Here is a 25,660-nt window from a genome sequence, read left to right on the forward strand (position 1 = left end):
TGACTTTATGTATATTTATTAATACTTGCAGTAATTGTTAGCCTGAATATTAATTAACACCATGTATGACCAAATGAGATTCCACTCTTGGTTGCAGTTACTCAGCATTAGAGGGTTATTAGTAATAAAATGGTCAAAAAATATGCTTTATATAAAACTAGATATTACATCTTTACCTACTAAAGCAGAGAAATAGAAGAAAGAAAGAGGGGAGATGAGTGAGCGAGAGAGACAGAGAGCGAGAGGTGGGCTGTGCTGGAACACAGTGAGATTCCGTAGAGGTTATTTAATTCCAGATACAGGAGAAATAATAGGTTGATTGTCCAAAACAATTCCCTTCACAGACCAACAACTCCATTCCATCCAAATAATAAACATTTAAATAAACAACCAAGTTATTAATACAGGCTCTGTCCCTAATACAGAGGGAGTATAGGGGTATAAAAGGCATAAGGTAGAAGAGTTGACACGGCATGTAGAAAGCTCAATTCATAGTTTGCTGTTGCAGAGCCACAGCAGTCTGCTGTGATGTGAACCTTTTTACAAGTTTCAGACATTTGTCATAATGGACCGATCACGGCTCTGAACTACAAATAAAGAGCATAATAGTTGACAGCTAGCGTGTATAAGAGTTGACCTTTGACCCAGAGCATTAGGCACGTTGGCTAGTTGACCTATGACCTTTAGGTTTCACTCTTCAAGTCCGCACCTGGAACTTCCCGGCCTTGGTGATGTATTTAACCCCTTTAAAAGGCTTGTACTTCTCCCCAAACATATCCAGCCTGTTCACCTTCAGTCCTAAAACACAGTTAGCATAAACGCATCACCATTTGTTTTGCTCTGAACTGAATTTTCTTTAACTTGACATTTTCACTGCTAACATGCACTATTTTGGGGGAATGTATTAACAGTGGACAAATAAACAAAATACTAAAATATTGTTTTTGGGTTAACTATATCATGGATTTACTTACCGTAAACTGTACAGTTACCATATATTTACACATTTATCAAAACGCCTATACTGACACATTTATCAACACACATATTCTCCATTGAGTCTGAGGTTTATTAGGTACACCCATCTATACTGAACAAAAATATATGTAAAGTGTTGGTCCCATGTTTCATGAGCTGAAATAACAGATCATAGACATTTTTCAAATGCACAAAAAGCTTCTCTCAAATTTTGTGCACAAATTTGTTCACATCTCTGTTAGTGAGCATTTCTTCTTTGCCAGGATTATCCATCCACCTGACAGGTGTGGCATATCAAGAAGCTGGAAATTAATCCCAGTTTCAACTGTACCGTGGAGATGTGAACAGAGTGCCCCATGATGGCGGTGGTGTTATGGTATGGGCAGGCATAAGCTACGGACAACAAACACAGTTGCATTTTATTGATGGCAATTGGAATGCACAGAGATACCATGGCGAGATCCTGAGGCTCATTGTCGTGCAATTAATCTGCAACCATCACCTCATGTTTCAGCATGATAATGCACGGCCCCATATCGCAAGGATCTGTACACAATTCCTGGAAGCTGAAAATGTCCCAGTTCTTCCATGCCCTGCATACTCACCAGACATGTCACCCATTGAGCATGTTTGGGATGCTCTGGATTGACGTGTACGACAGCGTGTTCCAGTTCCCGCCAATATCCAGAAACTTAGCACAGCCTTTGAAGAGAAGTGAACATTCCACAGGCCACAATCAACAGCCTGATCAACTCTATGCAAATGAGATGTGTCCCGCTGCATGAGGAAAATGGTGGTCAAACTTGATACTGACTGGTTTTCTGATCCACACCCCTTTTTTAAAAAGGTATCTGTGACCAACAGATGCATATCTGTATTCCCAGTCATGTGAAATCCATAGATTGGGGCCTACTTTACTTATATGAACTGTACAGTGGTTCCTCCTTTAAAAGTTGTGAGCTTACGCTGCGGGACTGGTTTAGTACGGTACCCTGCTTCACCACTTCATTGCTCCAGACCAGCGTAAGGGGGAGTTAGAGAACTTAATATGCTTTTGGGCCTACTGTGTCTCTAACTGAAAATTAATGGGCGACAAACCTAAATAGAAACTGATAATTGTGCACGACTTCAGTATTACTTCCTAAAACTGTTGTTACACTAAGGTTTTTATTCTTTTATTGTTTAGGATTATTTTGCTCTTACTGAAGTACTGTATGCCACTCCCGACTGGTCACGTTGTACAGTTCTTGAGTGGTGCAACGGTCTAAGACACTGCATAGCTGTGGCTCAATACCTGTGGTGGGCTCAACTGGGAGACCCATGAGATGACTGTAGGTTTTTGTTTTTTCTCCCTCTAAAAACAGAAATAAATAATTATAAATAACAAATTGGTTTGATTTACAAATTAGTAACAATATCTCACCCCGTGTTCAAGAATGTCCTTTTTCCTCGCTCATTTTACATTATTTGAAAACAAAATCTCCAAAATATTGTTATTTTTTAAACAAAGCGACTATTATTATTAATTTAGAATTATATAAAAGCCCGTTGGATATTCTCACATATATATTATTAACCCCGTTATTAGCAGGACAATATATATTGGTCACAGCTCCCAAGTGGCGCACAATGGGACTGCATTGCAGTTCTCCAGCTGTGTCCACTGAAAGCGCGCAAGGTTCAAGGCACAAGGGCAGGGGGCACGGGATGGGCCGCAGAGCCGTGCACAGAACACCGACCTAGCCCATGGGGAAGTGAGGAGGAAGGGGGTGGACCCCCACCCCGCCACACTGGCAACACTTTAAGGGGCATTGCACTAATAATGGCGCTGACTAGGGAAACGTTCACGCTGTTCTGTTCTTAGTGCCAGTCTGCACGTTCAAACTAAAACAATGTAACTAATAAATGGCATCTTTATGCTTTCATTCATAAAATAATTAAAATACTCTTTCAAAATGCTGATGTTTATTTAGTTATGGATCCATAACGAATTACTACGGGAATAAATATCACTGAATTACAGAAATATCCTCCAATCCTCTCTATATGTAATTATTGGCGGAGAGTCACATATTTTTAGATATACTGTAGGCCTACCATAGGCGACATGAGTCTCACTAGTATTGAGTAATGTGCTGTTAAAAGTGGTGTAGGTCTTATTTAAAGAGCATATTGAAGTTAGAAGAAATAGGATTTATTTAAGTAGGCAAGTCAGTTAAGAACAAATTCTTATTTACAAGAACAGCCTACTCCTCCCGCCTCGTCGGGGAATTGAACCCCGGTCTCCTGCGCACCCGCAGGACACTGCATTCTTTAGCTAAATAGACTAGTACTGTACTCCCACCCATCACGTTGTACAGTGTCATGACGTTGGCCTGTGGGTAAGGTTTATGACCCCCCCCCCCCCATAAATACCTTTCTCCCTTCCCCTCTCTGACCCTACTGAAGGACGTGAATAGCCTGTGTTAAATATAGAGAGTCTGGGAACATCAAACAAAAGGGGAAAGGAACCATATTTTGGTAATAAAACCAGTTGGAAATATGCTTTGGGACATAATGAGTATGGATGTCAGTTCGGTTGTCATCTGAGACATTATGACTGATGACAGGACGACATAAACTGTACCTGGGAAAGTATACACCCTCTAGTTATCAGAGTCACATGGAATTGTTATGCAATTGAAATGTTTGATATTGAAATTGTTTGTTAGGAGATTAAATGTAATTTTAGCTTCCAAATGAGAGATTTGGGTTTTCATAAGGAAAGTGCCCTGCTTGATCAGTGGCCCACCCCTGTGAAGAGAAGGGGTTATAAACGATGAAACACATCCTTCCCCCCTCTCCACTATATAAGCCTTTGACGAAAAGATAACCACGTTGTTCCAGTACGTGAGGTCTGCAGCCTCTACGTTAGGACACACATGTCAAGTACAGAACTAAGCCAACCTCAGCGTGAGCTTTGGTGGCGAATGGTATGAACTTTGAGCTTATTCACTACAGAAGTGATACTTCCTAGCCGTTGAGTTAGCAGCGGCCGCTGTAGACGTGGGCTAGGAAAGGACGGACGACGGATCCAGTCTAACAGACGGACGAAGATACCACCACGTATCCAATTTACCACCAGAGACATTCTTCCGAGGACAGGAAGATCTGTTGGCCAACCCGGCCAGCATCTACGACCAATCTACCGAAGCGCAGCTCAGAGTAAATATTTATTGCATTTTCCTTTTCCAAATGGGCGGTAATTTAGAATGCATAAGATAATGTATTTACGATAGCATAGCTGCTGTTTCTTTGTTCCTAAATCTTCCCGCTCTTTCATTCAAGCCCAACCCCCTTTCCTTTGTGTAACCAGCCATGATACAGGTTCCGTATGACATCATTTGTATTCTGTGTATATGTGATTCTGTGTGATTAGTTTAGGTATTTAGTAAATAAATAATTAAACCCAATTTGGTATTGCTGATTCAACTTGTTAGCCAGGGTTCGTGAAGATAGCCAAGAATTTACAACGTTCATTATGAGACTGAAAATAAGATAAGGGTTAATATTGACTGCTACCGATGTAAAGTATTACTAAGTATTTTAAGAGTTTATTCGGAAGATAACGGCTCTATAAACGTTCTTCCGTGGTGCCCCGACTTTCTAGTTAATTACATTTACATGATTAGCTTAATCAGGTAATATTAATTAGAGAAAGAATTTTATAGGTTAGCATGTCATATCACTTAATCCGGCATAGCCAAAGACACGATAACAGCGTCATATTTCCCGTTCCATCCTAACGGAAACCCAGAGGGTTTTTCGTTTTCCTCGGAATAGAACTACCATAATATTAATCAAATTAATTAAGCAAGTACCAGTCAAAAGTTTGGACAAACCAACTCATTCCAGGGTTTTTCTTTATTTTTACTATTATTCTACAATGTAGAAGTGAAGACATCACAACTATGAAATAACACATATGGAATCAGTTAAGAACAAATTCTTATTTACAATGCTAGTTAGTGCTAGTTTGACCACCAGAGGGCATCTTTGAGAAGCATTTGGTAGCCTTCAATAATGCCTGTACTAGAGATTGTGGGCACACGGGAGACAGGGGTTCAATTCGCCGACAGGGAAAAACTAGCACTAACTAGCATTAATGGTACCAGTGGTTCACACTTAAATAACGTGCCATAGAATTCTGCGGCACCATGCAAGCTGCGCTGCAACTTTTAAAGGAGGAACCATTGTAAGTCAATAAAATCTTTGAAATTGTTGCATTTATATTTTTTTCAGTGTAGTGCAGCGTAGGACGCCCCTATGTCTCCAGAACAACCTGAATTTTTCGGGAAACGGAAGTGTTGCGCATTTGGTATCAAGAGGACCTAACATGTGCCAGGAAAATATTCCCCAAACCATTACACCATCAGCCTGTAACGTTGACACAAGGCAGGATGTGTCCATGGACTCATGCTACTTACGCCAAATCCGGACTGCCATCAGCATGACTCAACAGGAACTGGGATTCGTCAGAAGAGGCAATGTTTTTCCACTCCTCAATTGTCCAGTGTTGTGATCGCGTGCCCACTGCAGCCGCTTCTTCTTGTTTTTAGCTGATAGGAGTGGAACCCGGTGTGGTTGTCTGCTACAATAGCCCATCCGTGACAAGGACTGACGAGTTGTGCATTCTGAGATGCCGTTCTGCACACCACTGTTGTACTGCACCGTTATTTGCTTATTTGTGACTTGCATGTTAGCTTGTATTTATCCTTTGACCTCTCATCAACGAGCTGTTTTCGCCCACAGGACTGCCACTGCCTGGATGTTTTTATTTTGTCTTCTCATTCTCGTTAAACCCTAGACACTGTCGTGCATGAAAAGTCCAAGAGGTCGGCCGTTTCAGAGATACTGAAACTGGCGTGCCTGGCACCGACGATCATACCACGCTCAAAGTCGCTTAGGTCACTCGTTTTGCCCATTCTAAACGTCCAATCGAACAGTAACTGAATGCCTTGATGCCTGTCTGCCTGCTTTACATAGCAAGCCACTGCCACGACTCACTGTCTGTAGGAGTGAACCATTTTCGTGAACGGGGTGGTGTACCTAATAAACTGAGCATTCATTGATATTTAGCATGCCGTATTACTATGACAATACAACCTTTTACAGAGCAGGTTACTACCCCCAAACACCATAAACTTTACTGCCAAGATACTGAGAGAAAGATTAGCTTAATTCCAAATTTACCCCTAGTGCTTATTACCGAGCCACTCATAGATCTATGAAAATTGGAACGGTGGAAGCAATATGGTCACATTTCAACAGTCAATAAGGAGGCAAGACTAAACTATTACCATAAGGCTTCTACTTATCCAATTCCTTCAGATCTACAAGGGGCTAGGTAGTAGGAACCGATTTGGAATTCAACAATTGAAAGGGAGAGGCTGAAAGGGACAAAAGTTACAGGTCAGGGGTACCTGATATGGCAAGTTGCTGTATCTTCAGGTTGATGTTCAGACTGGGGTTCTCCTCTGGTTTGGGGGCTCCAGCCTGCAGACTCAGACTACCTCGCAAGTTAGGAAGCTTCTGTGGGTTCAACTTTCCAATGTCCCACACCAACAACTAGAGAGAAGAGAGCGAGAGAGAGAGGGAGAGAAAGAAAAAGAGAGAGAAGGGGGGGTTAGGTTCAGAGGTCCTTGTGAGATGGAGAAGTTTGTTAATAGTAATGTCTGCTGATTGGCTGTTTACCTGGTCTAACTTGGAGATTGGGATGTAGGTATAGCTACTCTGTGTAGTGGTTAGGCTCAGGGGTTAGAGATTACAAGGTAACAGGGTAGTAAGCGTGTAGTTACCTTTGTACCATTGTCATATGTGTAACTGCCCTGTGTGGCAGTCAGATTGATGCTGAGGATAGTTTTGGGCAAGTGGACTGTGACCATCACCCCTTCGACCGTCTTCCCCATGGTCTGCTTCGGTCCAACGGTCACGTCCAGACGGCCACCAGAACCACCCTCAAAGAAACTGATGCTCTGCTTCACATACACTGGGATGGCTACAAGACTGCATAGAATATAACAGAATAAATAGAATATTACCAATATTATTATTAAACTGGGATGGCTACCAGACTGAAAATAATAGACATGCTAGTGTTAGGATTAGGGGTCAGAGTTTAAAGTCTTACTTCTGTGCATTGACGTGATAGGTCATTAGGGTGAAGTTCCCATCGGGGGGAATGAAGGAGAGGACGCGCTCAGACTCCCAGCGTTTATAGCGAACACATGGGTGGAAACTCACATCGTCAAGGAGACGAGGATTCTGCAACGACAAAATGCAGTATGAATAGACCAATACACTGGGGCTCTCTCTCTGTGTGTGGGAAGGGAAATGCCTAGTTAGTTGCACAACTGAATGCATTCAGCCGAAATGTGTCAGGCTGCCTTAATCGATGTCCACGGCACCCGGGGAGCAGTTGTTGTTTGGGGTTTACTGCCTTGCTCAAGGGCAGAACGGCAATATTTTTCCACTTTCCTGGCTCGGTGATTCAAACCAGCAACCTTTCGGTTACTGGCCCACGCTCTTAACCGCTAGGCTACCTGCCAGCTGTGTGTGTGTGTGTGTGTGTGTGTGTGTGTGTGTGTGTGTGTGTGTGTGTGTGTGTGTGTGTGTGTGTGTGTGTGTGTGTGTTTGTGTGTGTGTGGTCAATTTGAATTGAAGGAAATCAATTCAAGAAGTAACTTTCAAAAGTTATTATTTCCATTTTTTTTATTAAAAGTCAATTCACTTCCTGAATTGACTACCTTCAATTCGAATAACCCCGACCCTGATATAGTGTGTGTGTGTGGGGGCCCACCATGAAGGAGAGTGTGAGGTCGGGCATACCAGACAGCTTGACACACGCCTCGACCACACCCTGGATCTCTGCTAACACTGTCGTACCTGTTAACCAATCACAACACAGCTTACAAACTACACACACAAACAAACTCCTGATGCCTGACCTTTAACCTCTGGATCTGACTTCCTGGATCTCTGCACCGTGGTGCCGGTGGACCAGTCAGTACTGCTCCTACCTGATCGGTCCAGGATAGCGTCAATCTCCTCCACCACGTCAAAGTAAGCTTCGTTATTGGTGTACTTCACTCCGGCCCGCCTCCACGGGATGGTCGACAGCTGACCAGTTGGCAACGTGTCTCCAACGTTACTGGTCCCTGGAACACACACACACACTTTTTGCACTAACTCATAACATACGCTGCTGCTACAGTTTATTATCTATTCTGTTGCCTAGTCAATTTATCTCTACCTACAGTGCCTTTAGAAAGTTCACACCCCTTGACTTTTTCCACATTTTGTTGTGTTACAAAGTGGGATTAAAATGGATTTGTCATTTTTTGTCAACGACCTACACAAAATACTCTAATGTCAAAGTGGAAGAAAATTTAAAACAATTTAATGGAAAATAAAACACTAATATTTCTTGATTAGATAAGTATTCAGCCCCCTGAGTCAATACATGTTAGAGAGTCACCTTAAGCAGCAATTATAGCTGTAAGTCTTTCTGGGTAAGTCACCAGGAGCTTTTGCACAGCTGGATTGTATGATATTTGCCCATTATCTAAACAATTATTCAAGCACTGTCAAGTTGGATGTCGATCATTGCAAAACAGCCATTTTAAAGTCTTGCCATAGATTTTGAAGCCGATTTAAGTCAAAACTGTAACTAAGTTACTCAGGAACATTCAATGTTGCCTTGATAAGCAACTCCAGTTACCTAAAACACAGCCTTGTGTTTTAGGTAATTGTCCTGCTGAAAGGTGAATGTGTCTCCTCCCAGTGTCTGTTGGAAAGCAGACTAAACCAAGTTCTCTCTATAATTTTGCCTGTGCTTAGCTCTTTTCCGTTTATTTTTATCCTAAAAAACTCCTTAGTCCTTGCCGATAACAGGACGCAGCCACCACCATGCTTGAAAATATGAAGAGTGGTACTCAGTGAAGTGTTGGATTTGCCCCAAACATAACACTTTGTATTCAGGACAAAAAGTGAATTTCTTTGCCTCTATTGTTGCAATATGTACTTAAGTGCCCTGTTGCAAACAGGATGCATGTTTTGGAATACTTGTATTCTGTACAGGCTTCCTTCTTTTCACTGTCATTTATGTTAATATTGTAGAGTAACTACAATGTTGTTAATCCATCCTGTTATCTCCCATCTCAGCCATTAAACTCTTAAAATCACCATTGACCTTATGGTGAAATCCCTGAGCGATTTCCTTCCTCTCCGGCAACTGAGTTAGAAATATTATAAATATTATTGATTATTTAGGCTAAAAACAACCTGAGGATTGATTATAAACATCGTTTGACATGTTTCTACGAACTTTACGGATACTATTTTTGAATTTTTGTCTGCATTTGAGCCATTGGATTACTGAACAAAACGCGCCAAGAAAATTGAGGTTTTTGGATATAAAGAGGGACTTTATCGAACAAAATTAACATTTATTGTGGAACATGGAGTCTTGTGAGTGCAACCATAAGAAGATCATCAAAGGTAAGTGATTAATTTTATTGCTATTTCTGACTTTCGTTACTAATCTACTTGGCTGGTAACTGTATGTAATGTTTTGTGTGCTGAGCACTGTCCTCAGATAATCGAATGGTTTGCTTTCGCCGTAAAGCCTTTTTGAAATCTGATACGGCGGCTGGATTAAAAAGAAGTTAAGCTTTATTTTGATGTATAACATGTATTTTCAAGAATGTTAAATATTTGAATTGAGTATTTTGAATTTCGCGCTCTGCAATTTCACTGGATGTTGGCCAGGTGGGACGCTACCGTCCCACACCCCCTAGAGAAGTTAAATTCTTAGTATGTTTGGGATTTACGTATATACTAAGGCATTTGTGAAAATTCTATAGCAATTCTATAGCGGCCGTGCATTTGGTCAATTAATAGACACTGCAGTAAATAAAACTGAATAAAAACATGGTCTTGTCAAGGACCAGAGACTTACAGACCGGTGCGCTATAGCCAGAGCTACAGTAGGCCTTTATACAAACAAGCCATTTGTCACACGGGCCTGCCATCATTCACTTTGAACTGGACTGTGTGTTTACAGGCAGTTGCAACATCGCAACTGGGTGCTTGGTTGTGACAAGCATGAATTGGCAGGCAAGCTGCAGAAGGATGAGGAGACTACAATTCCCCGTCATTAAAAAAAAAAGTTTTGTCTATTGAGCTTCTAGTCATGAAATCTATGCAGCCTACTCAATCACTTTTTATAGCTCCTGTTACAGGCCTCCTGGGCCATATACAGCATTCCTCACTGAGTTCTCTGAATTCCTATCAGACCTTGTAGTCATGGCAGACAATATTAACATTTTTGGTGACTTTAATATTCACATGGAAAAGTCCACAGACCCACTCCAAAAGGCTTTCGGAGCCATCGACTCAATGTGTTTTCTCCAACATGTCTCCGGACCTACTCACTGCCACAGTCATACTCTGGACCTAGTTTTATCCCGTGGAATAAATATTGTGGATCTTAATGTTTTTCCTCATAATCCTGGACTATCGGACCACCATTTTATTACGTTTGCAATCGCAACAAATAATCTGCTCAGACCCCAACAAAGGATCATCAAAAGTCGTGCTATAACTTCTCAGACAACACAGATTCCTAGATGCCCTTCCAGACTCCCTCCGTTTACCCAAGGACGTCAGAGTACAAAAATCAGTTAACCACCTAACTGAGGAACTCAATTTAACCTTGCTCAATACTCTAGATGCAGTCGCACCCCTAAAAACAAAAAACATTTGTCATAAGAAACTAGCTCCCTGGTATACAGAAAATACCCGAGCTCGGAAGCAAGTTTCCAGAAAAGTGGAACGGAAATGGCACTACACCAAACTGGAAGTCTTCCGACTAGCTTGGAAAGTCAGTTCCGTGCAGTATCGAACAGCCCTCACTGCTGCTCTATCATCTTATTTTTCCAACTTAGTTGAGGAAAATAAGAACAATCCAAAATGTATTTTTGATACTGTCGCAAAACTCAATAAAAAGCAGCATTCCCCAAGAGAGGATGGCTTTCACTTCAGCAGTGATAAATTCATCAACTTCTTTGAGGAAAAGATCATGGTCTGTAGAAAGCAAATTACCGACTCCTCTTTAAATCTGCGTATTCCTCCAAAGCTCAGTGTCCTGAGTCTGCACAACTCTGCCAGGACCTAGGATCAAGGGAGACACTCAAGTGTTTTAGTACTATATCTCGACACAATGATGAAAATAATCATGGCCTCTAAACCTTCAAAGCTGCATACTGTGCTTGGCCCTCCTATGTTGAACATACTACACGGCTCTCTATCCACTGGATGTGTACCAGACTCACTAAAAGTGGCAGTAATAAAGCCTCTCTGGAAAAAGCCAAACCTTGACCCAGAAAATATTTTTAAAAACTAAATCGGCCTATATCGAATCTCCCATTCCTCTCTAAAATTTTTTGAAAAAGCTGTTGCGCGGCAACTCACTGCCTGAAGACAAACAATGTATACGAAACACTTCAGTCTGGTTTTTGACCCCATCATTGCACTGAGACTGTACTTGTGAAGGTGGTAAAGGACCTTTTAATGGTGTCAGACCGAGGCTCTGCATCTGTCCTCGTGCTCCTAGACCTTAGTACTGCTTTTGATACCATCGATCACCATTCTTTTGGAGAGATTGGAAAGTCAAATTGGTCGACACGGACAAGTTCTGGCCTGGTTTAGATCTTATCTGTCGGAAAGATATCAGTTTGTCTCTGTGGATGGTTTGACCTCTGAGAAATCAACTGTAAATTTCGGTGTTCCTCAAGGTTCCGTTTTAGGACCACTATTGTTTTCACTATAAATATATATATATATTTTACCTCTTGGTGATGTCATTTGGAAACATAATGTTAACTTTCACTGCTATGTGGACCACACACAGCTGTACATTTCGATTAAACATGGTGAAGCCCCAAAATTGCCCTCCCTGGAAGCCTGCGTTTCAGACATAAGGAAGTGGATGGCTGCAAATGTTCTACTTTTAAACTCGGACAAAACAGAGATGCTTGTTCTAGGTCCCAAGAAACAAAGAGATCTTTTGTTGAATCTGACAATTAATCTTGATGGTTGTGCAGTCGTCTCAAATAAAACTGTGAAGGACCTCGGCGTTACTCTGGACCTTGATCTCTCTTTTGACGAACATATAGAGACTGTTTCGAGGACAGCTTTTTTCCATCTACGTAACATTGCAAAAATCTAACTTTCTGTCCAAAAATGTGGCAGAAAAATTAATCCATGCTTTTGTCATTCCAGATTAGACTACTGCAATGCTCTACTTTCCGGCTACCCGGATAAAGCACAAAAGAAACTTCAGTTAGTGCTAAACCCGGCTGCTAGAATCTTGACTAGAACCAAAAAATGTGATCATATTACTCCAGTGCTAGCCTCTCTACACTGGCTTCCTGTTAAGGCGAGGGCTGATTTCAAGGTTTTACTGCTAACCTACAAAGCATTACATGGGCTTGCTCCTACCCATCTTTCCGATTTGGTCCTGCCGTACATACCTACACGTACGCTACGGTCACAAGACGCAGGCCTCCTTACTGTCCCTAGAATTTCTAAGCAAACAGCTGGAGGCAGGGCTTTCTCCTATAGAGCTCAATTTTTATGGAATGGTCTGCTTACCCATGTGAGAGACGCAGACTCGGTCTCAACCTTTAAGTCTTTATTGAAGACTCATCTCTTCAGTAGGTCCTATGACTGAGTGTAGTCTGGCCCAGGAGTGTGAAGGTGAACGAAAAGGCACTGGAGCAACAAACCGCCCTTGCTGTCTCTGCCTGGCCGGTTCCCCTCTCTCCACTGGGATTCTCTGCCTCTAACCCTATTACAGGGGCTGAGTCACTGGCTTACTGGTGCTCTTCCATGCCGTCACTGAGAGGGGTGCGTCACTTGAGTGGGTTGAGTCACTGATGTGAACTTCCTGTCCGGGTTGGCGCCCCACCTTGGGTTGTGCCGTGGCGGAGATCTTTGTGGGCTATACTCAGCCTTGTCTCAGGATGGTAAGTTGGTGGTTGAAGATATCCCTCTAGTGGTGTGGGGGCTGTGCTTTGGCAAAGTGGGTGGGGTTATATCCTGCCTGTTTGGCCCTGTATCGTCGGATGGGGCCACGGTGTCTCCCGACCCCTCCTGTCTCAGCCTCCAGTATTTATGCTACAGTAGTTTGTGTCGGGGGGCTTGGGTCAGTCTGTTATATCTGGAGTATTTCTCCTGTCTTATCCGGTGTCCTGTGTGAATTTAAGTATGCTCTCTCTAATTCTCTCGCTCTCTTTCTTTCTCTCTCGGAGGACCTGAGCCCTAAGACCATGCCTCAGGACTACCTGGCCTGATGACTCCTTGTGGTCCCCAGTCCACCTGGCCTTGCTGTTGTTCCAGTTTCAACTGTTCTGCATGCGGCTATGGAACCCTGACCTGTTCACCGAACGTGCTACCTGTCCCAGACCTGCTGTTTTCAACTCTCTAGAGACAGCAGGAGCAGTAGAGATACTCTGAATGATCGGCTATGAAAAGCCAACTGACATTTACTCCTGAGGAGCTGAACTGTTGCACCCTCGACAACCACTGTGCTTATTATTATTTGTCCCTGCTGGTCATCTATGAACATTGGAACATCTTGGCCATGTTCTGGTATAATCTCCACCTGGCACAGCCAGAAGAGGACTGGCCACCCCTCATAGCCTGGTTCCTCTCTAGGTTTCTTTCTAGGTTCTGGCCTTTCTAGGGAGTTTTTCCTAGCCACCATGCTTCTACACCTGCATTGCTTGCTGTTTGGGGTTTTAGGCTGGGTTTCTGTACAGCACTTTGTGACAGCAGCTGATGTAAGAAAGGCTTTAGAAATAAATTAGATTGATTGAGGTTTATCAGTGCAATTTTTACTGCCAACAAACATTTTCAGCTAGTTGGCCGTAAAAATTGCACTGATAAACGACGGGGAATTGTAGTCTCCTCGTCCTTCTGCAACTTGCCTGCCAATGCATGCTTGTCACTACCAAGCACCCAAGATAACTGACTAAAGTTGGTTAGATTGCTACTTCCAAACAGAAATGAGAAAACACCTCAATCTGACCATTTTACTCACAGAAGCAGAACTGGTTAGTCTGTTTACTTGTTGTTATCTAAAGCGTTCTTGACTAACTATTACTTATTTTGCCAACGTTTACTGACACCGGTCATATTCAGCGGTTGTTGAGCATTCGTAAATGTATCAGTTGTTCTGCGCTCTGCCACATTCAGATGTGAGTGCTCTGAAATCGGAGTAGATAACTAGAGTGAATTTGCGAACGCAAGAGATACGCTAACTGGATAACAGTTGGTTAGCCTGCAAGAACTTGAAGAAATGAAACCTGCATCTGTAGCTGTGTATAGCCACCAAAAGACAATATGAGGAGAAAAGTCAGTCAGTCACTCACCCACTCCTCCAATAGCATGACATGAAATTATCCTAGCTAGCTAACGATAGACTCTGGGTTTAAAGCTTGCTAAATAATTGTATTTTTTATTTGATTTAACCTTTAACTAGACAAGTCGTTAAGAACAAATTCTTATTTACAATGGCCAACCCTGGCCAAACCCTTCCCTAATCCGGACGACGCTGGACCAATTGTGTGCCGCCCTATGGGACTCCTGATCACGGACGGTTGTGATACAGCCTGGGATCGAACCAGGGTCTGTAGTGTCGCCTCTGGCACTGAGATGCAGTGCCTAAGACCAATACACTGGCCTATTAGCCATGTTATGACTGACTTGTGATCATTGCCCTAGCTAGTTTGATTGTACTGACATTCCCAGCCTTAGTTACATTCGTCTGTTTCTGTCCAGAATATTGAGTCATTGAAACGGAAACAGTGCATTCTGAATTGAGGCAGCAAACAATGTACCAGGCCAGCTGTGATTTACAACCTGATAGCAATATTATTTGGACTACCAAGAAATGTATTGGTGAATTATATTAATCTTGCATTGAACTGCACCCATCTATTCTACCAACAATGCCTTCGGGGTGGCAGGTAGCCCAGTGGTTAGAGCGTTGGGCCAGTAACCAAAAGGTTGCTGGATCGAATCCCCGAGCTGACAAGGTAAAAATCTGTCGTTCTGCCCCTGAACAAGGCAACCTTTTCCCTAGTAGGCCGTCATTGTAAATAACAACGTGTTCTTAACTGACTTGCCTAGTTAAATAAAGGTTCAATAAAAATATTTTTAAAATAGTGTACGTCATGGAACGTTGAGTCAAATGGAACCTATTTTTAAAACCTCTTATAAGGTTTGTTTTGTAGCATTAACTGGGGATTTGATATTTTGACGTATATTATGATTGCAGATATGAAACAGACAAAGTACGGTCAGTTCCACTTTAAACTCTAGGTCCCCGTTACTTTGTGTGCTAAATGTGAAATGTTTTTTTGCAATGGGAAGTAATAGATTTTGATTGGGAAATGCTTAATGGTTGTGTTTTTGTATTTTTATGATTGGGACCTACTGGCTTATTATGTCCCAGTTTATGGACTGTTTATCTTTAACATAATGCAGAGTGTAACTGCTGTCTTTCCATCGGCCCTATGCAGTGGTGTAGTGGTGCCTGGAGAAGTGGGTATAAGCTAATTTTGCCAAAAAGTTCCCAAACGGCCCTCCCCACGAAGGAAATGCACCCGGTCTGAAAAATCCAGTTTTTTTGTTGTTGTAAGTTTTCCTATATATTTTTCAGATTTACACTCTCAAATTTTTTTTTAATTTTTTTTATAGAAATAACAAAAGTTTGATCTTAGTCCACAACAATGCTTAAACCACATCAATCTGATTGGGTGGGCCTGTCAGGTCCTGGCTTCCCAGTGGGTGGCCCTTTGTCCACCCAGGACCATCCATGTCTATGCCCCTGATGCAAATTGCAGCAACACAAATAACACTTTGGACTAAACTGTTTCAATATCTGGTTTGCATAGCCATTGTTGCCTAAGTTAGCATTTACTGGCGGATATCATTAGTTGAAACATCTTTCCTACCCTACCGGCTACCGATGTCATTCTTCTGTGAGCTGTTCCATGCCAAAACCCGTTGAGAGCTACACACTCTTGCTGCCTGCAGATGATATTCTGCTGAAACTAGGCTGTGTGCATGTGAATATATTTCACGTGCTTTGTGATTGTGTAGGCTACTTTGTGCATGATTTCTCTATTGTACTACATAACTGATAAGTTGTATACCTCCACTACACTACTTTGATACGCATCAGTAGGGATTAATAAGTGAGTATACGCAATGCCCACTGAAAAAAGTTGCACAAAGTAGATATCCTAACCTACTTGCCAAAACTATAGTTTGTTAACAAGAAATTTGTGGAGTGGTTGAAAAAACGAGTTTTAATGACTCCAACCTAAGTGTATGTAAACTTCCGACTTCAACTGTATATATGGCCTGGTGAAGCGGTTTTATGCACTGACTGAATGGAAGCTGGTAATTATGAGTTTTTTTACTCCGTTGGTCTCAGGAAGAAATTACGAGTCCTCACTGTCCGAGACAAGACCGAGTACAATTGTATCCGACACTGAGACAAGACCGAGACACTCAATGTGCGGTCTCGAGTACTACAATACTGCTCCTGAACTTATTTAAGCTTATCATAACAAAAGGGTTGAAAATTTGACTCAAGACATTTCAACTTTTAATTTTTAGTGAATTTGCAAACATTTCTTAAAATATAATTCCATTTTGACATCATGGGGTATTGTGAGGAGATCATTGACAAAGTCTAAATTTAATCTATTTTAAACTCAGGCTGTAACCAAAAAATTGGGAAAAGGCAAGGGATGTGAATACTTTCTGAAGGCACTATATGAACATACCTACCTTAATTACCTCGTACCCCTGCACATCAACTCAGTACTGGTACCCCGTGTATATAGACAAGTTATCATTACTCATTGTGTATTTATTCCTTGTGTTATTATTTTTCTATTATTTATCTTTTTGTGCTTCTTCATTGTTGGGAAGGGCCCTTAAGTAAGCATTTCACTGTTAGTCTAGAACTGTTGTTTATTTATTTTAAAACATATTTAACTAGACAAGTCAGTTAACAACAAATTCTTATTTACAATGACGGCCTACCCCGGCCAAACCCTTCCCTAACCCGGACGATGCTGTGCCAATTGTGCCTAGCCCTATGGGACTCCCAATCACGGACGGTTGTGATAAAGCCTGGAATCGAACCAGGGTCTGTTGTGATACCTCTAGCACTGAGAGAACCTTATGAAGCATGTGACAAATTTTTTTTATTTGATTGTGACACACACACACTTTTAGGGAAGTAGGCATTACGGGTTAGGGTGTAGGGGTCAAGGAGGCTGTATGGTAGAGGTTAGCATGTAGGGGTAGGGTACCGGTCAGTGTGTTGACAACAGATCGGAGGATGGTGGGTGGTCTGATCATCTCTTTGAGGACGTTAGATTCGGTTGCCAGGGGAAACCCGTTGTCAAGCATCTCCTCCAACAGCTCATACACCATCACCATGTTGTCCTTGACTACTGTCTCCGAACACTCCCCAAAGTAGTCCTGCAGAAAAAAACGTACACACACACACACACTTAAACATTACTGGTTATAAAATAGTTATCCATTCCTGGCAATTTGTCAGGCTTAGAGTTGAGTCAGACCTGGATCATCTCTGCGACGCGGTGCAGGAACTCAATGACAAACAGCGGAGGAACCTCAGTCTGGATGACGGAGAGGAAGAACAGCTTGTCCCTGTAATAATAAATACAGTAATAATAATCAATATTTGTGAAGCAACGTTCACACATTATACAAAACAAATGTTTTTTTTTTTTTAAACACTAATAAAGACAGACCTTAAAACTGTGTCTTGAGTGAGCAGGTATTTACATTGGTTTTGGATATATGGCGGTTTCTTAAATATTGATATAAAATCCAATAAAATAACTTGTAGATGCTGATGAGGTGTGAGTGTGAGTCCTGTAGTTGTTGAAGAAGTGTGTGTGTGTGTGCGCGCATATGTCTTTCTATGCATACATACAGTGCATTCAGAAAGTATTCAGACCCCTTGACTTTTCCCACATTTTGTTAGCTTTATTCTAAAATTGATTAAATTATTTGTTTCCCCTCATAAATCTACACACAATACCCCACCATGACAAAGCGAAAGCAGATTTTTAGAAATTGTAGCAATTGTATTAAAAATACCTTATATACATACGTAAGTATTCAGACCCTTAGCTATGAGACTCAAAATTTAGCTCTGGCGCATCCTGTTTCCATTGATCATCCTTGAGATGTTTCTACAACTTGGAGTCCACTTGTGGTAAATTCAATTGATTGGACATGATTTGGAAAGGCACACACCTGTCTATATAAGGTCCCACAGCTGACAATGCATGTCAGAGCAAAAACCAAGCCATGAGGTCGAAGGAATTGTCCGTAGAGCTCCGAGACAGGATTGTGTCAAGGCACAGATCTGGGGAAGGGTAGAAAACATTTCTGCAGCATTGAAGGTTGCCAAGAACACAGCGGCCTCGTCATTCTTAAATGGAAGAAGTTTGGAACCACCAAGTCTCTTCCTAGAGTTGGTTGCCTGGAGAAACTGAGCATTCGGGGGAGAAGGGCCTTGGTCAGGGAGGTGACCAAGAACCTGATTGTCACTGACAAAACTCCAGAGTTCTTCTGTGGAGATGGGAGAACCTTCCAGAAGGACAACCATCTCTGCAGCACTCCACCAATCAGGCCTTTATGGTAGGGTGGCCAGACGGAAGCCACTCCTCAGAAAAAGGCACATAACAGCCCGCTTGGAGATTGCCAAAAGGCACCTAAAGGACTCTCAGACCATGAGAAACAACATTCTCGGGTCTGATGAAACCAAGATTGAACTCTTTGGCCTGAATTGCCAAGCGTCACATCTGGAAGAAACCTGGCACCATCCCTAAGGTGAAGCATAATGTGGGGATATTTTTCAGCGGCAGGGACTGGGAAACTAGTCAGGATCAAGGGAAAGACGTACAGCGAGATCCTTGATGAAAACCTGCTCCAGAGCGCTCATGACATCAGACTGGAGAGAAGATTCACCTTCCAACAGGACCCTAAGCACACAGCCAAGGCAACGCAGGAGTGGCTTTGGGACACATCTCTGAATGTCCTTGAGTGGCCCAGCCAGAACCCGGACTTGAACCTGATTGAACATTTCTGGAGTAGAGGTTGACCGATTAATCGGAATGGCCGATTATTTAGGGCCGATTTCAAGTTTTCATAACAATCGGTAATCGGTATTTTTGGCCACCGATTTGCCGATTTTTTTTTTTAATATATATATATATATATATATAAATAAATACATATTTATTAACTAGGTAAGTCAGTTAAGAACACATTCTTATTTTCAATGACGGCCTAGGAATGGTGGGTTAACTGCCTTGTTCAGGGGCAGAACGACAGATTTTTACCTTGTCAGCTTGGGGATTCAATCTTGCAACCTTACGGTTAACTAGTCCAACGCTCTAACCACCTGCTTTACATTGCACTCCACGAGGAGCCTGCCTGTTACGCGAATGCAGTAAAAAGCCAAGGTAAGTTGCTAGCTAGCATTAAACTTATCTTATAAAAAACAATCAATCAATCATAATCACTAGTTAACTACACATGGTTGATGATATTACTAGTTTATCTAGCCTGTCCTGCGTTGCATATAATCGATGCGGTGCGCATTCGCGAAAAAGGTTGCTCCAACTTGTACCTAACCATAAACATCAATGTCTTTCTTAAAATCAATACACGTATATATTTTTAAACCTGCATATTTAGTTAATATTGCCTGCTAACATTAATTTATTTTAACTAGGGAAAATGTGTCACCTCTGCAACAGAGTGAGGGTATATGCAGCAGTTTGGGCCGCCTGGCTTGTTGCGAACTGTGTGAATACTATTTCTTCCTAACAAAGACAGCCAACTTCGCTAAACGGGGGATGATTTAACAAAAGCGCATTTGCGAAAAAAGCACAATCGTTGCACGATTGTACCTAACCATAAACATCAATGCCTTTCTTAAAATCAATACACAGAAGTATATATTTTTAAACCTGCATATTTAGCTAAAAGAAATCCAGGTGAGCAGGCAATATTAACTAGGTGAAATTGTGTCAGTTCTCTAGCGTTCATTGCACGCAGAGTCAGGGTATATGCAACAGTTTGGGCCGCCTGGCTCGTTGCGAACTAATCTGCCAGAATTTTACGTAATTATGACATAACATTGAAGGTTGTGCAATGTAACAGGAATATTTAGACTTATGGATGCCACCCGTTAGATAAAATACGGAACGGTTCCGTATTTCACTGGAAGAATAAACGTGATAGTTTCCGGATTCGACCATATTAATGACCTAAGGCTCGTGTTTGTGTGTTATTATGTTAGAATTAAGTCTATGATTTGATAGAGCAGTCTGAGTGAGCGATGGAAGGCAGCAGCAGGCTCGTAAGCATTCATTCAAAACAGCACTTTACTGCGTTTTGCCAGCAGCTCTTCGCAATGCATTGCGCTGTTTATGACTTTAAGCCTATCAACTCCCAAGATTAGGCTGGTGTAACCGATGTGAAATGGCTAGCTAGTTAGCCGGGTACACGCTAATAGTGTTTCAAACGTCACTCGCTCTGAGACTTGGAGTAGTTGTTTCCCTTCCTCTGCATGGGTAACTCTGCTTCGAGGGTGGCTGTTGTCGATGTGTTCCTGGTTCGAGCCCAGGTAGGAGCGAGGAGAGGGACGGAAGCTATACTGTTACACCGGCAATACTAAAGTGCTTATAAGAACATCCAATAGTCAAAGGTATATGAAATACAAATCGTATAGAGAGAAATAGTCCTATAATTCCTATAATAACTACAACCTAAACCTTCTTACCTGGGAATATTGAAGACTCATGTTAAAAGGAACCACTAGCTTTCATGTGTTCCCATGTTCTGAGCAAGGCACTTAAACATGAGCTTTCTTACATGGCACATATTGCACTTTTACTTTCTTCTCCAACACTTAGTTTTTGCATTATTTAAACCAAATTGAACATGTTTCATTATTTATTTGAGGCTAAATAGATTTTATTGATGTATTATATTAAGTTAAAATAAGTGTTCATTCAGTATTGTTGTAATTGTCATTATTACAAATAAAATAAAATAATAATAATAAATTGGCGGATTAATCGGTATTGGTGTTTTGGCCCTCCAATAATCGGTATCGGCGTTGAAAAATCATAATCGGTCGACCTCTAGTATGAATACTTATGTAAATGTGATTTCTGTTTTATTTTATACATTTGCAAACATATCTAAAAAACGGTTTTCACTAGTTCATTATGGGGTATTGTGTGTAGACTGATTAAGGAGAAAAAACGATTTAATCATTTTTCTTTTTTTATAAGCCTGTAACGTAACAAAATGTGGAAAAAGTCAAGGGGTCTGAATACTTTCCTAATACACTGCATGCATGACCTGTAGATGCTGATGAGGTAGTGATGAGGGGTGTGTATGACAGGTGGAACGTCCTCAGGTTCCAGAGCCTTCTCTTTGGCTTCCAGGAAGTAGTCACACACCGACCGAGTGACCACACTTTTCCAGTGCTTCTCCAGGAAGATGTCCCCCGAAGGGTTGATCAAGAACAGGCTGTTGATCATCTCTGCTGGTAGAGAGGGACAGGTGTTACACGGGTAGGTTTGTTTGTGTGTGGCCTACCGAGGGGTGCAGTGGTCTAAAGAGATTCTGGGTTCGAGTCCAGGCTCTGTCGTGAACGGGAGACCCATGGGGCGGCGCACAATTGGCCCAGCGTTGTCCGGGTTAGGGGAGGGTTTGGCCGGCAGGGATGTCCTTGTCCCATCGCGCACTAGCGACTCCTGTGGCGGGCCGGGTGCAGTGCACGCTGACACTGGAGCAGTGTACTCGTTTCCTCCGACACATTGGTGCGGCTGGCTTCCGGGTAAAGTGGGCATTGTGTCAAAAAGCAGTGCGGCTTGGTTTGATTGTGTTTGAGTACGCTCAGCTCTCGACCTTCGCATCTCCCGAGTCCGTACGTGAGTTGCAGCAATGAGACAAGACTAACTACCAATTGGGGAGAAAAAGGGGTAAAAATAAATAAATATAAAGGTTTGTTTGAGTGCGTCACGGGTCCCCAGCCCTAAGCCAAAGGTGTAACACGTGTCCTACATTACAGGGCTAGAGATATATTATCTACCCCATGGATCAGATCAGTGGGATAGACAGCTCAGAACAGTACTACAGACCAGGGTTGTGTACAATGAAATCACTGTCTTTCACTTTAGTTTGGTATGTGCCACGTTGCATCCAAGATGCAGAGACAAACTCCAGATGTTAGAAGAGCTGTACAGCATAAAACTGATCCATGATGATAAATCTCATCCACTGTCAGATGTTAAAATCAAAGCTTAGTTGTCCACTGGCTAAACAGTACAATCTGGTTATTAACTAGCCCATAAACTCTGTCTGCACCGATATTGACTCAACGAAATTAGCCTAGCCTCACAGCCTCGAGCACAGTGATCGAACTGTCTGCAACATTGTAGCCAGCAATCTTATTCTAGCTTGTGACATTCAGCAAGTCGAGTCTTGTTAAATTGGATGATTTTGCGGTTAAGTTAGTTAAAGTGTATCAAAAAGTATCGTTACCTGCTTTGTTCCAGTGCTAGTAGCAGGAATACAACGGTGTTGCACTGTCAGAGAGTAGTCTGGCCACTATACACAGAAGCCTGATTTAATATGCACATGTATACTCTAATCAGCACAATATAACTTTACATAAAACCTTTAAACATTCAACCTTGACATTTGTGAATATCTGTGTGTAACATGCACTGACCGAAAAGCACAACATCAACTTCTGATTAAAGTTCCTGTATTTCTAGTCAGGCACAATCGTCTGCATGCAGCTAATGCCGCGTTCAAAACAACTGGGAACTCATTTTTAAAGTGTGATTGTAAACCTAACCTTAAATTAAGTCCAAAAATAAAAACACGTGTCATGAAGTTTGACTTTGTGGATGTGATAGCCGTTGTATTGTCAGTGATTATTTTACAGCCGTTTCCCCTGTCTTGATTCCTTTTGATATTCTCATCTTTACTCAAGGAGGTCTCGGCATAATCATTCATGGCGTCAGGCGAACCTTGTGCAAAGAAACTCCGACCGTCCGAGGAGAAAAGGATAACACATCAGAAAATAAAAAAACTTCAGAGAAAGCTCCAAAGAGGAAAACTCCGGAGAGAACCTCGACCAAACCCAGGTAGCTAATAGCTATAGTAACTAGTTGAATGCAGCTATTCTAGGCATGGCTACTGACTACACACTAGTCTGGCTTCAAGAGTTTTAGGTAGCTTGCAGCTACTGTATACGTATGTTTGCCAAAACCTCGTAGCGAGGGGCTAGTCGGTGAACTCTGAATGTATCTAACTTGCCAGCTGGCTTATTCAGTTCGGAAATGTGTGCACACTGCTACACACGGAAATCATTATGAATTATTAAACCTTTTTTTATTTTTTATTTTATTACATAAATACTTAAATTCACAAAAAGTGATGTTAGAACAAAACGTATAGCTAAAATCTCTTAAGCCTGTGTTTACCACAGAGTTTATTTTCTGCATTTATCCAAAAACCCTATAAAAAAATATACATTTTCCCATAGGTTTTGTTAAATGAACCACAAGAAGGCCAGCATCCGGAGTCGCCTCTTCACTGTTGACGTTGAGACTGGTGTTTTGCAGATACTATTTAATGAAGCTGCCAGTTGAGGACTTTTGAGGCGTCTGTTTCTCAAACTAGACACTCCAATGTACTTGTCCTCTTGCTTAGTTGTGCACTGGGGCCTCCCATTCCTCTTTCTGTTCTGGTTAGAGCCAGTTTGCGTTGTTCTGTGAAGGGAGTAGTACACAGCTTTGTACGCGATCTTCAGTTTCTTGGCAATTTCTTGCATGGAATAGCCTTCATTTGGAAAAATGTATCTCTGTAATTTAGGCCAATAGGGTGGACATTTGAGGGGGTCATACAGACTAATAACTTGAAACATTTATACAACTTTGAGTGTTTCAATTTATTTAGCTTTGCACCATAGTTTTTTCCACCAAAGAAATTGTCACTTCCTGAATGTGGTGTCATTGTAGGAAGTGGGTTGTTTTCTTAAATGGAGAATTACAACAAACTAGCAAGGTGGAAAGTGATCTCAGGGACACACAGAAAATCTTAAATAAATAATCAATACAGAAATTGTGAAAACATTTTATTCATGAGAGGGAATTTAACTAGGACTACAAAATGCTTTGAATATTTTATTACTTTTATGGCTTCTGTTTCTTGTGGAAGTTGATGATTAACACCTGGGGATAGAAAAGGCACCACTTAGTAGGAATGACCCAGTTAGTGCAGCCCATATGTCTTTATGTAGCTATGCATGCTCTAAAGTTCCCTGCAATCAGTGGTTTAGGGTAAGAGGTTAGGAGTCAGAGGCTCTGTACTGTCACCCGAGTCTCCTTGGTCAGTCTGACTCAAAATTCTTGAAGCACCGATGAAAATAATGTTTTAGTCTGAGTGGCTGTCTGTCCTCAGCACAAGTTCAATGTCACTGTAGTGTCATGAAAGGAGAGCTACTCACTCTGCAATTTTTTAACATTTATTTGACCTTTATTTAACTAGGCAAGTCAGTTAAGAACAAATTCTTATTTTCAATGATGGCCTAGGAACAGTGAGTTAACTGCCTTGTTCAGGGGCAGAACAACAGATAATGGACTAGATAAAGGAGCCTTACGTTACTCCTTATTGTCCAAGGACCTGACATGTTCTGTTTAAAGGCGAAGTGACTCTAGCAGCCAAAATGGCCAAATATTCCATCTAAATGTGAATCGATTCTCAATTACGGTATGGTTCTAGAAACAAAGCCCTCTACTTTCATATCACATTAAAATAATTTCACAAATGCAAAATACAATGTTTTAACCAGTTTTAAAACAGTTATAGCTGAGGAACGCTCAACTCTGTAAGCTAATATCAAGGTGGAGTTGAGTTTTGATAACTGGTCGCGTGATTTTCGAACAACAACATTGAGTCACAGTCAGTCAATACTTGTAGAAAATGTCAATTCTGAAAAACCTACGTTTGTCCTGTACATATGTTTTAATAACTTTTATCGAATACAACCAGACTTTTTCCTCATCTGTAGTCAGTATGCATTTTGGAAACATACAGTGGGGGGAAAAAAGTATTTGATCCCCTGCTGATTTTGTACGTTTTCCCACTGACAAAGAAAGGATCAGTCTATAATTTTAATGGTAGGTTTATTTGAACAGTGAGAGACAGAATAACAACAAAAATATCCAGAAAGACGCATGTCAAAAATGTTATAAGTTGATTTGCATTTTAATGAGGGAAATAAGTATTTGACCCCCTCTCAATCAGAAAGATTTCTGGCTCCCAGGTGTCTTTTATACAGGTAATGAGCTGAGATTAGGAGCACACTCTTAAAGGGAGTGCTCCTAACCACAGCTTGTTAACTGTAAAAAAGACACCTGTCCACAGAAGTAATCAATCAATCACATTCCAAACTCTCCACCATGGCCAAGACCAAAGAGCTCTC

General features: G+C 41.6%; 1 protein-coding gene across 11 annotated transcripts; it reads right to left on the reverse strand.

Moving 5' to 3' along the window:
- ap3m1 (adaptor-related protein complex 3, mu 1 subunit) lies at positions 1-23,421 on the reverse strand. 11 transcript variants are annotated; one of them, XM_045720160.1, is made up of 11 exons: positions 23,027-23,299; positions 22,708-22,773; positions 21,520-21,703; positions 17,688-17,778; positions 17,415-17,586; positions 8,037-8,174; positions 7,817-7,902; positions 7,148-7,281; positions 6,816-7,023; positions 6,441-6,585; positions 1-798 (listed from the first exon to the last, which is right to left on the reverse strand). In XM_045720160.1, exons 3-11 carry the CDS (start codon positions 21,699-21,701, stop codon positions 698-700), a joined length of 1,257 nt encoding a protein of 418 aa, XP_045576116.1. In that variant the 5' UTR covers positions 21,702-21,703; positions 22,708-22,773; positions 23,027-23,299; the 3' UTR covers positions 1-697. The 11 variants fall into 11 exon arrangements, with proteins under 11 accessions (XP_045576116.1, XP_014053779.1, XP_014053814.1 ...); XM_014198304.2 differs by having other exon boundaries at positions 21,499-21,703; XM_014198339.2 differs by having other exon boundaries at positions 21,520-21,706.
- Positions 23,422-25,660: the final 2,239 nt, after the last annotated feature.

Source organism: Salmo salar, chromosome ssa01 (assembly GCF_905237065.1).
Source record: "Salmo salar chromosome ssa01, Ssal_v3.1, whole genome shotgun sequence".
In the NCBI taxonomy this organism is placed as follows: Eukaryota; Metazoa; Chordata; class Actinopteri; order Salmoniformes; family Salmonidae; genus Salmo; species Salmo salar.

Coding starts and splice junctions, on each gene's coding strand:
- ap3m1 (XM_014198334.2), bottom strand. CDS start 21,701: ATGATCAACAGCCTGTTCTTGATCAACCCTTCGGGGGACATCTTCCTG. Junction 17,779..21,498: donor TCATGCATGCAGTGTATTAG/GAAAGTATTCAG, acceptor TTATTATTACAG/GGACAAGCTGTTCTTCCTCT. Junction 6,586..6,815: donor CATATGACAATGGTACAAAG/GTAACTACACGC, acceptor TCTTCTCTCTAG/TTGTTGGTGTGGGACATTGG.